The sequence below is a fragment of the Copadichromis virginalis genome, linkage group LG8 (assembly GCF_057382275.1).
Source record: "Copadichromis virginalis isolate Kocher_CV1m ecotype Utaka linkage group LG8, C_Virginalis_male_GT1.1, whole genome shotgun sequence".
Taxonomy (NCBI): Eukaryota; Metazoa; Chordata; class Actinopteri; order Cichliformes; family Cichlidae; genus Copadichromis; species Copadichromis virginalis.
The window spans coordinates 12,068,915-12,084,133 of NC_140625.1; the positions used below are offsets into that span (position 1 = coordinate 12,068,915).

Genomic DNA, 15,219 nt, shown 5'->3' on the forward strand with positions numbered 1-15,219 from the left:
AAACATTTTAAAACGAAAAAGACAAACTTTGTATCTTGCTATTATGTATTTAAAAATTCTAATTCTGTAATATTATTGCACAGCAGTATGCTTACTCAGCAAAACGTGTTGTGGTCAGTTAAACTGGAGCACCCCACAGATCATTTGAACCCCCTATTTGGAGAGTAGGAAACTTTGTTTGAAAGCGGTTTGACCCGAGCGACTGAGCTTGTAGCACCTCGTAACTAAAAGCAGGAAGTTAAGGATGTGAAGTAGAATGCAAGCGGCTTCGCTTCCCATTAACACCATTTACGCATTAGTTCTTTTAATTTTCACTGTCTGTATCAGCGAGTACATGGACGTGTTGTGTTTATCTTCTGTAAGGTGAGTGTTACTGTCACGGTTCACTGACGGTTCCTCCGACAGCCAACACAAGCCTACAGCTAGCAGAGCCAAGCTAACAAGCTAGCTGCTCTGAGTGACTCCGGCTGGTCGCTGACTGGATGTTTGTCAATAGTAGTACACAATCACATAAATTTCCTTATGTGTTTGTTTTGTAGTTTATTATAACACATATTGTATAAAAATATCCAAGTATTTCTCTCTGCCGGCTAAAGTACAGTAGTAGCATTTCATTTGCAGTACCGTATGTGTACGAGACAATAATGACAAAATGTAAAACGAGTAGAAAACAAACACACCCCTTAAATGTAGAGGTGTAAGCGTCTGAACTATATCACTTTTATCTCCAGTAAATGAAGTGAACTGCTAAAATTTTACCTTGCGTGACCTAGTGCCTCTAACTTTAACCAAAATGGTCAAAAACTGGTACACCGTTTTATTATTATACACAGCAACATGGCTGCTAACTTTTAAATGCAAATATCTAATAAGCAAATCGCATGGCAGCAGTTCAGTGCATTTAGACACGTAGACATGATCAAGACGACCTGCTGAAGTTCAAACTGAAAATTAGAATGGAAAAGAAAGATGATTTTAAGTGGCTTTGAACGCAGCATCGTTGTTGATGCCAGACAAGCTGTTCTGAGCATTTCAGAAACTGCTGATCCACCGTCTCTAGGGTTTCCAGGGAAAGCGAAAATATCCAGTGAGCATCCAATTTTGGAATTAAAATGACTTGTTGATGGCAGAGGGGAATGTTTCTAGGTGATAGAAAGGCAAACTTATACAAATAACCACTAGTTTACAACCAAGGTATGCAGAAGAGCATTTTTGAAGGCATGACACGCCAAAGCTTGAATTGGGGGCTACAGCAGCAGAAGACCACACCAGGTACCACTACTGTCAACTAAGAACAGGAAATTGAAGCTGCAGTTCACACATGCTCGCCTAAATTTTGATTTCTCCTGCATCATTCAGAGGGTAGGCTTAGATTTTGGTGTAAACAACATGCTTTGTATCAACAGTTCAGGTTGCTATTGATGGTGTAATGGTGGGTGGAATATTGTCTTGGCACTCTCTTTGCCCCTCGACCATTGCTTAAACACTACAGTCTACTGTAGCATTCTTGCTGACCATGTTCATTACTTTATGACAACAGTGTAGCCATCTTCTGATGGCTTCTTCCAGCAGGGTAACAGAAAATACTCTGTGGAGGCCATTTAAGTACAGTAAGCGCAATCTTTAGATCTCAGTGAAATAGAGAACTAATGGAGTGAGAGATTCCCACCATGTATGTGTAGGCAACAAGTCTGCAGCAACTGTGTGATGCTATCATGTCAGTATTGGCCAGAATTTCTTAGGAATGTTTCCAGCGCCTTTTAAAATGTGTACCTTACCAGTAGTGTATTATTACCAATGGATTTGTGTCACTATATAACTGGATGTTGTTGTCTTTGTTTTGTAGGAACACGGCATGCTAACCAAACGGCCACTGGAGCAAAGGAAAGGCAGACACAAGTTACACTAATGCTGATGATCAGGTGAGTTTAGGTGACTGAATATTTTGGTCTTCCCTTTTTCCATGCAGTATTTTGGCCCCTATGCAATGTTTTGGTCTCTGTGACCTTACCATTCCCATCCTAAATGATCATAGCCCCTCCACCCTTATTTATTTATTATATTATATTACTGCCCTTGTATACACCCCCACACTGCTTCTGTTTCAGTGTTTCTACATACACCGTGTATAGTCAGGGGTGCACATACGTGGTTCGCAGGTGCGCATTCGTTGTCAAAATAAAAGACGCGCACCAGATAAGAAGTTGCAATGCGCATTTGCGTACATATAAAAGCCACTGTTTTTGTCCGCTAGAGTGGGATTTTCACAGCATATTCTGCACTACATCTGTGTGCGTTCATCATTTGTTTGAAGCCAGTTCACCTCCTGCAACCACGTTTCCGAGTATACGCACTTCTTTTGCGGTTCGGACTCTTTCTGGCATTTCTTTGGAGGTGGAGGACCACCAAAGTAATTGCTTAAAGGAGCTTGCTTCTTCGACATCTTCAAGAGTTCTAGTCAAAGGTCTGTCCTCCTCCAGAAAATCTTATGTACGCAAACTGGCGTTGCAACTTCTTATCTGATGCACATCTTTTATTTTGTTAGCGAATGTGCACCTGCAGACCACTTATGTGCACCCCCATATTTAGTTTAATCACTCACACACACACACACACACACACACACACACTCACACACACACACACACGTATGTGTATTTATATATATATATATATATGAAAATATGAAATATACTGCTTTTTCTTCTTTGTATATTATTTTCTTTACTTTTGCACCTTTGTGGTCTTGCTACCCAATTTCGCTGTGCAAAAAAGTGCACAATGACAATAAAAGGTCCAAGTCTAAGTATTACATAAGAGCAACTTGGATGGAGTCTAGAGGTATGTCACCTTTCTCTTTGTGTGCCACAGCCCCAAAATGGCCTCAGGAATGCAAGAGAAACAGTACACACCATCTTTACTCAGTTTTTTCATTTACAACCCCACGTTTGGACCTCGAGAAGGAGAGGTGAGTGAGACTCCCTGATAAAGAGTTCTTATGCAAACCTTTTTAGCCTTTAGATGAAAAAAGCATGCCTAATGCAAATATTTTTGTTTTAGGAAGAGAAAAAGATTCTGTTTTACCACCCCAGTGATGTTGAGAAGAACGAGAAGATCCGAAATGTCGGCCTTTGTGAGGCCATTGTGCAATTCACCAGGTATCAGTATTATGGTGTATATATTACTGCAGCAGCATCATGGCTGTATTTGCAGTCTATTTATTTGTACTTTGAGCATAAATTTAAGCGTTTGTAGCCGTGATGAAGCAAAAGGAAGCCTGAAGCACAATAGAAAAGGGAAATGTTGCAATAAGTGGTCAGATGCACACTGATAAATATCTAGTGTAAATACAGACAGAAATTTAAGAGCCGTGCGTGTTGTTTGGGTGTGTCGCCCTTCTTCACTGTCACATCCCCTTTGTTCCAGGACGTTCTGTCCAACAAAACCAGCTAAATCCCTGCACACACAGAAGAACCGGCAGTTTTTCTTTGAGCCCGAGGAAAATTTCTGGATGGTCATGGTATCTTGCAAGCTTATGTGTACATCACCTTCCCAGTATTTAGTCTTTGTCCAGAGTTTGTCTCCTTCATTTTAAATATCATTCTGCTCTTAACTCTTTAATGCTCCTTTGTGCTGTTTTATTAAAAAAAAATCCATCCTCAGGTGGTTCGAAATCCAATGATTGAGAAACCAAACAAAGATGGCAAACCACCTACAGTAGAATATCAGGAAGAGGAAATGCTTGTGAGTACTGAAAAGTATTCGTGTATGTCTTCATTGTTTATCTCTGAGTATTGCCAGTTGTACTTAGCTTCCCTCTTGCCTTTTGTAGGATACTGTTTATGGTGCAGTGGTAAGGCAGTGCTACAGCATGTATAAGGTGAGTTTGAGTGCGGTTTTAGAATTTGCCATACTTTTTAACATTTACAACACAAAAATCACTTAAACCACCAGTGTGATAAGTTGTTATTTAGCAACACAGACCCAAACCATGACACAGCCACCATCATGTTTTACAGATGAGGAAAAGGTTTTTATACTGGAATGCACTTTTTTTTAATGCATTCCATTTTAAGTCTCTTCTTTTTCTCTTCTTCAGAACAAAATGTTTATCATTCACATCAAAACGTCCTTTTTAAAATTATTTAGTCATTAAACATTCTCGCTTGTCAGCATGACTTTGAACAGAGTGCAGATGAGCTGTGGTGATGTTTTCAAGTTCAAGTTCAAGGTTCTTTATTTGTCACATGCATAGTTATACAAGTATAACACACAGTGAAATGTAGCCTGACACGCTCCTCGACATGTGCAAAAATTTGGGGGGGGGGGTGTAGAGGAAGAACATTTTATATATATATATATATATAGTATATACACTGGGTGAATGTGCAGTAGTAGCAGCAAGCAGGTGAATTCTGTACATTAATATGAATAGACATCTGACTATTTTACAGGATAGACAATATAAACATATTTAAAATTAAAGGAATTGAAATGTACATTGTGCCTTGGTTTAGAGTGTCTGGAAGAGAGTCCTGTCTCAGTCAATTATAGATGATGTGAGAGGGCGGGTGTGTGTGTTTAGGGCACGGATGGCTTGGGGATAGAAGCTCCTCTTGAGTCTCTCTGTCCTTGCCCGGAAGATGCGGAACCTTCTACCAGATTGCAGAAGTTGGAACAGTTTGTTGCCTGGATGGGACGGGTCCTTCAGTATCTGCGCTGCTCTAGTCCGGCATCTCCTGGTGTAGGTGTCCTGAAGCGGGGGGAGAGCAATCCTGCAGCAGCGTTCTGCTGTACGGATCACTCTCTGGAGAGCTTTTTGGTCCTTCACACAGCTGTTCCCAAACCACGATGTCATGTTCTGTGTGAGGATGCTCTCCACAGCGCCTGTATAGAAAATCCTGAGGATCTTTGGAGAGACCCTGAACTTCCTCAGTTGTCGTAGGTGATACAGGCGCTGCCTAGCCTTTTTGGTCTGGACCTGAATGTGGGCAGCCCATGTCAGGTCTGAGGAGATGTGGACACCAAGTTTTGACACAAACATCGTTGCTGTTCATTGTTCTTCTGCCGATGAGCTACTTAGCAAATTTGAAAGCGTCCTAGAGTGTGTGCTAGCTTACCATCTTCATAATGGTGATTCGTAAATAGTAAAATAGTTGTTATATATCACTGATCTATTCTTATCTTTCTCAAAGCGCTTTATACAACGTGGCTCATTCACACACATTCATACTCTGAGCAACGCATTGTGGAGCACGACTTGGGGTTCGGTATCTATCTGTAGTCAAATGACTACTCTATTAAATCTTAAAATAATTTAAATAAATATGTAATTAATGTTAAATTACTAATGCTAGAGGTTCACAAACATTTCCCCTCACAAATACACATTTCACGGCTCTTGAAATGACATGAAATAGTACAATATATATTTGTTTGACTTGTTAAGAAATATAGAAAATGTCAAAGGGTTCCTGCTGCTGTGTGTAGTGATACATTTATCTTCTGGATGAAGAAATCTTTGACTTAAAGTTTAGTAAAGTAATTAAAATAAATGTCATTGCTTTTATCACATTTGTGTTAAAATTGTATTTTACTGCATTGGAGGCTTATTCTAATAAAAAGACCTTATTCGCTCAAAGCCATGTAATGACACCCTAGAGTAGTGTTTCTCAACTCTGCACCCCCAGAGGTACTCTGAAGTGTTGCAGGGGATTTTTTTTTTTGTTCATTTATTAGATGTGTTCTTAATTCCCGAAATTATTCCTGAAATAAATAGTATTTTAAGTTCCTATTATTACTATTTTAAGGTTAATCTATAAGAGAAAAATGACAGACAAAATGTAAAAGTTGCAATCAGCTGAAAACACAGGAAGAAATTAAAAAGAAGGCAACATGGAGTCAGTAAAATACTGTTGTTTCATTTAAATTTAGTGCTGGTCTTTTCCGGTTGTAACACTTCTCATGAAGTCAGGTCTGTGCATTATGTTGAGGGAATTTTGCTTGAAATACGTAATGAAAGGATTACATTACTGGGGGGAATGTTGAATCATTGCTCTTGAGTGTCACACATTACTAATTTATACCTGTATGATGCCAAAATAAGTCATGTTTTAACAATGCTCATTTTCCTCATGCTGTAGCTCTTCAATGGCACCTTTTCCAGAGCAATGCAAGCTGGCGGAGTGGAGCTGCTCATGCAGAAACTTGAGAAATTCTTCTACAGGGTAATAAATACTCACAAGCCATAACATTTTTGTTGCTAGGCGGATATGTTTTGAGTTCAGATCATGCATGCATGTATATTGACCTTGCTTTGACAGGATGATTCCCTTAGAATGCCGGCATGTGTGTTTTTAACAGAACTCATTCGAGCCTGACTGTCCTTTTTATCACAAGGGTTTCCCTCACTGATGACAGTTGTCATAGGGACACTGTTTATTTGTGAATGCTCCCGTTACTCTTGGAAAGCTGTAAGATGTTTGCAGTCATGGTTGACGTCTTGATCGTTGTCTTGCCCCCATTATTTGTCTTCACGTCACACTTCTGTCAACTAGCTGGAACATTGCTTTTAAGGAGCTGCTTTAAAAATTAATTTCTAATTAGGGAATACCCTTCATCCATTAACACGGGCTTCCCTGTCCACCATGAAATCTAAAGACGGGGAGAAAGAGAGAGGCTGTGGTGTGCTTGTCAGAGGTTGAATGTCAATGCGGTACAAGTCAAAGAGTTTCTTATATCCTCTTTTCTGTATTGAACTGTAAGCAAGCACTTGTGGGCAGGTAAACTAAACCCTTTCTTTTTTGCGTCTCCTGTGTCTGTGTGTGTCCGTGTGTTATCACGCTGGGGTTTCCAGTATCTGCAGACTCTCCACTTGCAGTCCTGCGACCTGCTCGATGTATTCGGAGGCATCAGCTTCTTCCCATTGGACAAGATGACCTACCTGAAGATCCAGTCTTTTGTCAACAGAGTGGAGGAGAGCCTCAGTCTGATCAAATACACAGCCTTCCTGTATAATGACCAACTTATCTGGTATACAACACTTGTTGATGCTGTGCTTTAAACTGTATGTTTGTCCATCAAACCCACCATCTGTCAAATTTGACTGAGCCTCACTCAAAATCCTGTGCTGGCATCAGCACACGAATAATGGCATGCTGGGTAAACAGTGGTGGTTCTAAACACAGCAGTTAATCCTCTTTGTGGTTTATGCGCTCCCTGACATGTCACTTGTTTTTAATTGTGCTGTCGGCCACCGGCTCTGTGTGTAAGCACAGGGGGAATTACATGATCGCTAATGAAATTACTTGAGAGCAGCATAATCGTTCACTGTGAACTGAAGATGGACAAACAGGAAGGAATATTTAATTACTGTGCAAATTAAGCAGCTGCATCTGCTGCACAGCACTCATTGAATCCCATTTATAGCCACTGCTGAACAGCAAATAGTAAGGCATTTTCTCTTAATATCTATCCAGTGATCCATAACACATTTGACAGCACACCTGATAAAAATGAATCCATGCATTTAGTTTTTTTTTTTTTTTCATTAGTGCAATGTGACGTTTACAAGGTGTCATTTTTGGCATCGTGGTCGTGTTTACAGGAGCGGGCTGGAACAAGATGACATGAGGATCCTGTACAAATATCTGACCACCTCGCTTTTCCCCAGACACTCAGAACCAGAGGTAGGTGGAGTGAAAAAAGTGGACTTCTGCAGAACTCCAGCCCACTAGATTATTTTAAGGGCAAATCGAGGAATGGTCAAAGGAGGTGTCATGACTGTAGAGAAGAGGACCACTGCTTCACGATATTGCATAGTGTATATCATATGACAACATGGCTAACTTGTCTTGATAAATCTGTACAGCTAATGCTAAGCTTTTTATATAATTTGTAAAACAGGTCTGTGTCCATGGTTTTGTTAGTTTCCATAGAAGGATCCACCGTCATTAAAACATACAAAGCTACTGTAGCATTTAGAGCAGTGTGGCTCACTGGGATCATTTGCGCAAACGTTGACCCCATTATCTGAAACTTTGGCTGTGTTTAATATAAATATCTGACACTTTAGTAATATAATGATTATTTTCTGACAGAAAATATGACCTAAAATAAGGAAAGCATAATAGATCTACTTAAATAATTGGCTAAACAATCCATAATTTTACTCTCTTGTATTTGCTTGTTTCAGTTGGCTGGCAGGGACTCCCCAATGAGACCAGAAGTTGCTGGAAATTTGTTGCACTATGGGAGGTAAGTCTATGATCCCTGCGCCCATCTCTTTTAATCCAACCCCCTGCAGTGGTGCGGTTACTAGAGTAATGTCATTCGTGGGCCAAGGCATCCCAGATACGTCAAAAGGCATGTTCTGGATGCACATATGAATGATAAGATACAGATGCATGTGTGTGTGACACCATGTGTGATTTCGACCCACTGACAAGCAAATTAGATAACGAGGTAACTCCCTTGGCTAACACACCGTACTGTTAGCCAAGGGGTGGAGTATCACTCCAGCCTCGAGACGTTTCAACTTTCTATTTGGTTTCCGTGTCCATGTGTAACAGGAGAAAGTTTGCTCAGGTGTTGCCTCCCTGTCTGCATGCTGCTTAAATAACTTGTGTCTCACGATGATGTAAAGTTGCTACAGTGGTCCGAGTGTGACTCTTGCTGAAATTACACGGGACAGACGACACAGCATTTCTTGAAAAATGCTGAGAAATGTTTTTTAAATCAAGACAAGGTATTGCAGTAATGGAAGTTGCATAGGATTGCAGAGTCTGTTGGACAACACTACACAATAGACGTGCATTTAATTGGAAACATTAAATTGTTACACATAATTTTCAATTCAATTCAATAAAACTTTATTGATCCTGAAGGTTGACCCTGAAGGAAATTGGGTTAAGGCTGCCGACCTTTGCCAGCGCTGACTTACCCTTCTGACCATACATGCATTACACAAACATCACATGGGGAAGACAGGTCAGAGAGGTATAACAATGGAAAATGCACCACATAAGGAAAGATAAGGAGAAAAAAATAACTCCCCCCAGACTGAGCTCCAACAGGGAGACCAGTTTGAGAACAGAAAAAAACACCTCTGCACATGAAAAAAACTCTAAATACACCAAAGAAACACATGACAAGCAACAGGGGTGTGTAAAGGGTGAGAGACAGCCGATTTAGACAGTGCATCCGGGCCTGCGTGCGCTGGTCTCCTTGATCCACCGTCAGCATCGGAAGGGAATAAGCGTCGAAGGCGTTTGGAAAGGGAGGGGGGATGAGTGTGTGCATATCAGTGTATATGTATGTGTGTGCGTGTCCAGAGTTCAGCTGAGACAGTGTCCTTTGCCCTGCTAGGCTAAGTAAACAGTCTTCCAGCCAACCCAGGTGGCCTTGGAATGGGAAGGAACAGACTAAACACAGTCGTTATCAGGGTGTTTTTTGTTCGGCTCCAGCCTTGCGACCGCAGCTGGCGCCGAGAGGGTATCCGCATGAAGTGATGGTGCTTTTTACTTTAGTGCGAACAACTCATATGAATTTCAAAGCTGTTCTAACAGTCCAACACTGGTCTCTCAATCTCCCGTTGGAGAGCCGCGAGCTTTCTATGATGTTATCCAAACTTACGTTCTGTGATGTTGTCGTTTTTTTTGCTCAAAGAGCAGGTTCTGAGAACTCACGACCGCAGTTTAAGTGGTTTCTCTAAATTCCTGTGTAACTATATAACAGTGAATTCGTTGTTCTGTTGTGAACAAAAGAGGCATAAACGGTTTTTGCTCCTGAGAACATTAAGCTCATATTTGTGTGGTAAATTCCTGATTAGATTTGGTGCCATCCATTATTGGCTTTAGGCTAATATGCTACTTTACTACAACTGTTGATTATTATGGAGAAACGTGCACTGTGATGATTCATAACACATCAGTCAAAACAAATAAATACTTCATCTTCCGGAGATTACAAATACATCTACGCAATTTCAGGGCCATCCATCCAACAGATGTTGAGATAGTAGATAGATTCATAGAAATCTAATGTGATTAGAAATAATACCTTAACTGCTTCTCAGAGGATGAGCTTTTCCTGTTTTGGAAACCTCATGTGCTCCCAGCATCACGCATATCTTAATATTTTCATTCCCATCATTCTTCAGGTTCATTTCTTAACTCTTTCCCCCATAAAGATGACATTTGATGACCTCCCCTGTACCCTTAATGACGAGTTTATATCAGTATATTTTAATAAAGATGTGGTTTGATAACCATTAAAATAGTTTCCAGGTTTTTCTAAGGGAAGCTGCATTGGCAGAGACCACCCTCTCACATCCAGTCATGTTGTTCTATAAACAGGCCTGAAATATGATAGAAACTGTTCAGCTCAGGGTTACTCCTGGTTTCAAGGGGTAAAGAGTCAATAGCATCGTGTGCTTTTGTTTTTTGGTGTGTTTTGGGCACCAATTGAGCTTTCTGATTTTCAGTCATTTGGTTTTGAGTAATTAGATCATCTGTTTTGATTTTGATACCTGGTCTGTGAATATGAACCCAGGCACACTGCGTCTGTCTTTTTCAGGTTTTTGACAGGACCTACAAATCTGAAAGATCCGGAGGCCAAATTCCGATTTCCAAAAATATTCGTCTCTGCAGAGGACGGCTACGAGGAGCTGCATCTGATTGTTTACAAGGTACAGTAGGTTAAATGCAACACTCTGGCATGACAGGCTTGTTTCATTTCTCTTGATTTATTTAGTTTTGATTCTTTTTTTTTTTTTTCTAATGCATTAAAAATGAGTGGGCAGTTGTTATTCATTTTTAGGAGGATTCTTGTAATCTGTGACTGGGGGGGATTTAACCTTTTTTTCTGTTTATGAATAGTAGATTTGGGATAAAATATATTCCACTGCTCTGTCAAATGATGTGGACTTCAGGGATTAGTGCGCGGAATTTTAAAATGATGAAGTATATCCCGCACATTAGTGTGATTCCTGGCCTGTGTGACCTTGATTTTAACCTGCAGTGATCTGCTTTGATCTCCAGGCAATGAGCGCAGCAGCTTGTTTTATGATCAGTGGTAAGTGTGTGTGCCCTCCCGGTTTAATGATGAAAGTTCACTTTCATTTTGCTTTTTTCAGTTCGGCATTTTGATGTTTTTGCTGCTCTTATAAAACGTAATTATTACATTTTCCTCACCTTATGTCCAGTAACAGCTGACAGTTCACTCGTCTGTTTCCTAATAGCCTCTGTGGAGCTGACGAGGGAGTTCTGTGAGCAGTTGGACAGCTTGGTGGGCCCTCAGCTTACTTTGCTGGCTTCTGATATTTGTGAACAGTTCACAATCAACCGCAGGATATCAGGGTTTGTTGCAATTTCTCCTCTTTCCTAGCTTTTAGCTTGGCATGTTCCTGATCTAATCTCTATGTGGTGCTGCTACGCTTACCTCAGCTTCATTTTACAGAGAATACAGGGCATAATGATGCACCTCTGGGCAAATTACAAATATTGTTGATATAAAAAGTGATACGGACAAAATGCCATACCTACAGCAGATATTTATTCATTTTATTTTAAAATTATACATAAAGATTGCAACACAAAACCAGGGTTTAGAAACTAGACATACATCTTATTGTTTGTAGCTCAAGAGTTTAATATTATATGTTTACGACATTGAAGGACTATTTGTGTGCTTACAGTATTGTGCAAAAATCTTGAGCCACCCCTTATTTATTTATTATATTTTGCTTCCAAGCAGCCAGACTTTCTTGTAATATTATAACATATAAAACTGCATCTTTAGATACTTTGTTACTAGCAGCCTGCCACAAAAACACATCAACGTTTTCCCAATTCCTTAGTTAAATCTTCAAAAATGGCAAAGAGAACACAGTTTGAAATGCATGAAATTGTATTTTTGCACCAAGTAGTTTGATTTTGTGCAGTGTTATGAAGAAATGTGGAGAAACTTTACAAGTGGATGTCAAGAAGTCATTTTTAAAGAACTGCAGTGAAAATCAGTGGCGACTAACTAGAGTGATGAATCCACATTTGAAATGTTTGGTTCAACTTTTCATCAGTATGTACTGAGGAGTCAGGTGAACAGTATAACCCTGAGTGTCTGCTTGGTGGAGGCTTTATCATGGTTTGGGCTTCATTGCAGCCAGTGGGGATCTTGCCAAAATTGATGGAATCCAGAAAAGTACCAGCAGGTTTGGTCCACCATAAAATACCATCTAGAAAGTATTTGATTGGCTCCAGTGTCATTTTTCAGCAATGATAGTGATCCCAGACCCAAGGCCAAAGCATACCTGGGTAGAAAAACACGAGACTTTTGCACATTACTGTATTCAAAATAAATCAAATAGTTTTTTTCTACTTGTGCCTTTGTACAGTATCAGGAAGACTGGGAGGATATTTAAAGGCAATCTGAACTCCAAAATTAGAAAATGAGGCTAGAAAAGAGCGGTCTCAGGTCTCTTTTCAGAATAACGTACCTTAATGTCATTTGTGCGTCATATTTGTAAGTATCGATGACATTCATGTTTCTGTCAGTCAGTCTGCTATAACTAGAAAGCTGATTGATTTGTGTGCTTGGTGATTACACTTCCCACTTTGCTTGTCATTGGCCTGTAGCATTAGCTCTGCCTGGCTGGCAGTGATAGATGAGACTCTTACTATCACTGGGTAGCATCATGTCACTACTTAGGGGTAACTCAAGCAGTACAGCTTTAAGGACTGGCATCCTGGTCAACGCTCCTTTAATTCCAGCAGTTAGCTTCAGACACGGCCCGGCAGGTAATCCAAACCTGACCGAGGCAGTTTGATGGGCTCCTTTTTAATCACCCTAGTGAAGAATCCACTCAATAAATAATGCCACTGCAAATTTATCAGCTAGCTTTCAGGTCTGTGTCCTGGTTTGGCCTCGTCCAATGGTAAATAATTACACACATCATGTATAAAAATCACCTATTTGAATACATTCACACACATGTCCATAGATGCAGTTTAGGCACTTTTGTTAAGTAAACTCCAGCTCATTAACTTGGCACAGCGTGGGTAACCAATGAAGCAGGGATAAGTAAAATGATACCTTGGTTTAAGGCTTCATTTGGTAACAGTATGATTTTAGAGACTGGCCCAGCCTCTTTAACTTTGTTTGTCTCTTACTCTAACCGATCTTACTGGATATCAAGGTAACACACATTTCATGCAGATTTTGAAAAGCTGTGCTGGCACCTTAAAGTCATAAATCCCAGGTTCTCTAAACTATCAGGTATAAAGGATAATTTGTAATACTAACATTTTATCGGCACTTTTTATAAGTTGCTTAACTTTTGCTTACTTTTGTTACTTTCAGGCCAGAAAAGGAGCCCCAGTTTAAGTTCATTTACTTCAACCACATGAACCTGGCAGAGAAGAGCACTATCCACATGAGGAAGACCGCCAGTGTTTGCCTCACCTCTGTCCATCCTGACCTCATGAAGATCCTGGGAGATATCAATTGTGACTTTGCCAGGTAAAATCAGAGGACACTTTAGTGAAACTTAAGCTATATTTACTAAGTGCCATCAGGCATTTCTTCGAGAGTTCTCTAATGACAGTTCACAGATGGTACTGCTGGTGTTCCTAATGGTGACCAGAGAGGATAAAGAATTGATTAGTTTTGGTTTATATAAAAATAAATAATAATAATAATAATAATAATAATAATAATAAGAGTGATCACAGCAGCATTAGACCATCTTTAGTTGTGTATTTTAGAATCAAACAAAGAAGATGTGTACAAGTACAAACTCATTTTCCCAGCGTTTCAGCACAGCCGTGTAATTTTCAGTTTTATTACGACACTCCTGGGATCTTTGCATATCCACATTCTTTCCGTCTTCGAAACAACTTATTACACTGCAATCCTGCAGTGTAATAAGTTGGGGGGTTTTGAGTAGGTTAAAATGTTCTCTGGTACATTACATGATCTCTCAAGCAACAAAGAGCCCACTGTGAATGTGGTGAACACCTTCGTTTGAAACATGTAGTTCTTTCTGTCTTTCAGGGTTGACGAAGATGAGGAAATCATCGTAAAAGCTATGACAGACTACTGGGTAGTCGGCAAAAAGTCAGACCAGAGAGAACTGTACGTGATCCTGAATCAGAAGAACGCCAATCTGATCGAAGTAAACGGTACGTCTCCCCTATTTGGCATAAAGCAAATGTATGTCATTCTTACCAAAAGTACACCATCTGTCCCAGTAATCTCCTCTTCTCCTTACGTTGACCCTTGTCTTTTTTTTTTCCCTTTTTCTTTTTTTTTTTTTACTACAGAGGAAGTTAAGCGGCTTTGTGCGACGCAGTTCAACAACATATTTTTCTTGGATTAATGGTGAAGACACTAAAAACTGTTGCAGGGTATCTTGACAGCATCAGCGTAATGCAATAATTGCATCGTGAAATTAACAATAACAATGAAAAGATTCCTCACATCGATTTGGTTTTTTTATTTAACCTTGAAAAATTGTAATTTTTCTTCTGTAATTAAGTGTAAAAAAAAGAGAAAAAAATCCAGGTTTTGACTGTATGTGTAATTTTCTTTCTTTCATTTTCTTTGTACATACTTGAGCGATTTGAAACAATTTTCTTTCGCATTAAAATGTGTTCATACACTTTTATAATGAACATATGACACTTTTTCAAATATATTTAAAAACTGACATGCTCATACTCCGGCTTTATTTGATGATTCCGATGCCATGTCAAAAGATTTGTGGTTTGTAAACAACTGCCCTAACTTCAAATAAATTAAGAACCAATTTTCTGCAGTGTACTGAATATTTTAAGTCTCTTTGGCTTTAGACACAAAAGCGAGTAAAGGTTTTGGAAACTCCACAACATCATTCTGATCATGAGTCACTGAAGTCAGGAAAACTCATTAAAATGTAAAGAATAATAAGGTGTGGGTCACCTCTTTGATAACTGTTCAGTGCAAATTAATTGAAGGTAAGTGAGTAGATGGTAGCATTACTTAGGTTTTTGTGGCCTGTTTTCTTTGTTTTGCTTTGTTGTTTGTTTTTTTTTTACATTTTATAACAAAGACATCTGTTCAAAATAATTAATTCCAGTTACTTTAAAAATAAAAAGGATGAGGATGGGCTAGAATAACACAAATATTAACTTGTGATGAACTCCTGGAGCACTTGAAACATGCCAGAGATCATAGAAATCTACT

General features: G+C 39.5%; 1 protein-coding gene across 1 annotated transcript; it reads left to right on the top strand.

Moving 5' to 3' along the window:
* Positions 1-195: 195 nt before the first annotated feature.
* On the top strand, positions 196-14,808 carry ccz1 (CCZ1 vacuolar protein trafficking and biogenesis associated). Its single transcript, XM_085465784.1, has 17 exons — positions 196-363; positions 1,847-1,922; positions 2,872-2,968; positions 3,061-3,158; positions 3,427-3,520; positions 3,664-3,744; positions 3,833-3,880; positions 6,144-6,227; positions 6,857-7,032; positions 7,607-7,688; positions 8,195-8,256; positions 10,576-10,687; positions 11,040-11,073; positions 11,240-11,357; positions 13,357-13,515; positions 14,050-14,177; positions 14,319-14,808. Exons 2-17 carry the CDS (start codon positions 1,909-1,911, stop codon positions 14,372-14,374), a joined length of 1,443 nt encoding a protein of 480 aa, XP_085321910.1. The 5' UTR covers positions 196-363; positions 1,847-1,908; the 3' UTR covers positions 14,375-14,808.
* The last annotated feature ends 411 nt before the right edge of the window (positions 14,809-15,219 follow it).

Coding starts and splice junctions, on each gene's coding strand:
- ccz1 (XM_085465784.1), top strand. Junction 3,745..3,832: donor ATCAGGAAGAGGAAATGCTT/GTGAGTACTGAA, acceptor TGCCTTTTGTAG/GATACTGTTTATGGTGCAGT. Junction 6,228..6,856: donor TTGAGAAATTCTTCTACAGG/GTAATAAATACT, acceptor TGGGGTTTCCAG/TATCTGCAGACTCTCCACTT.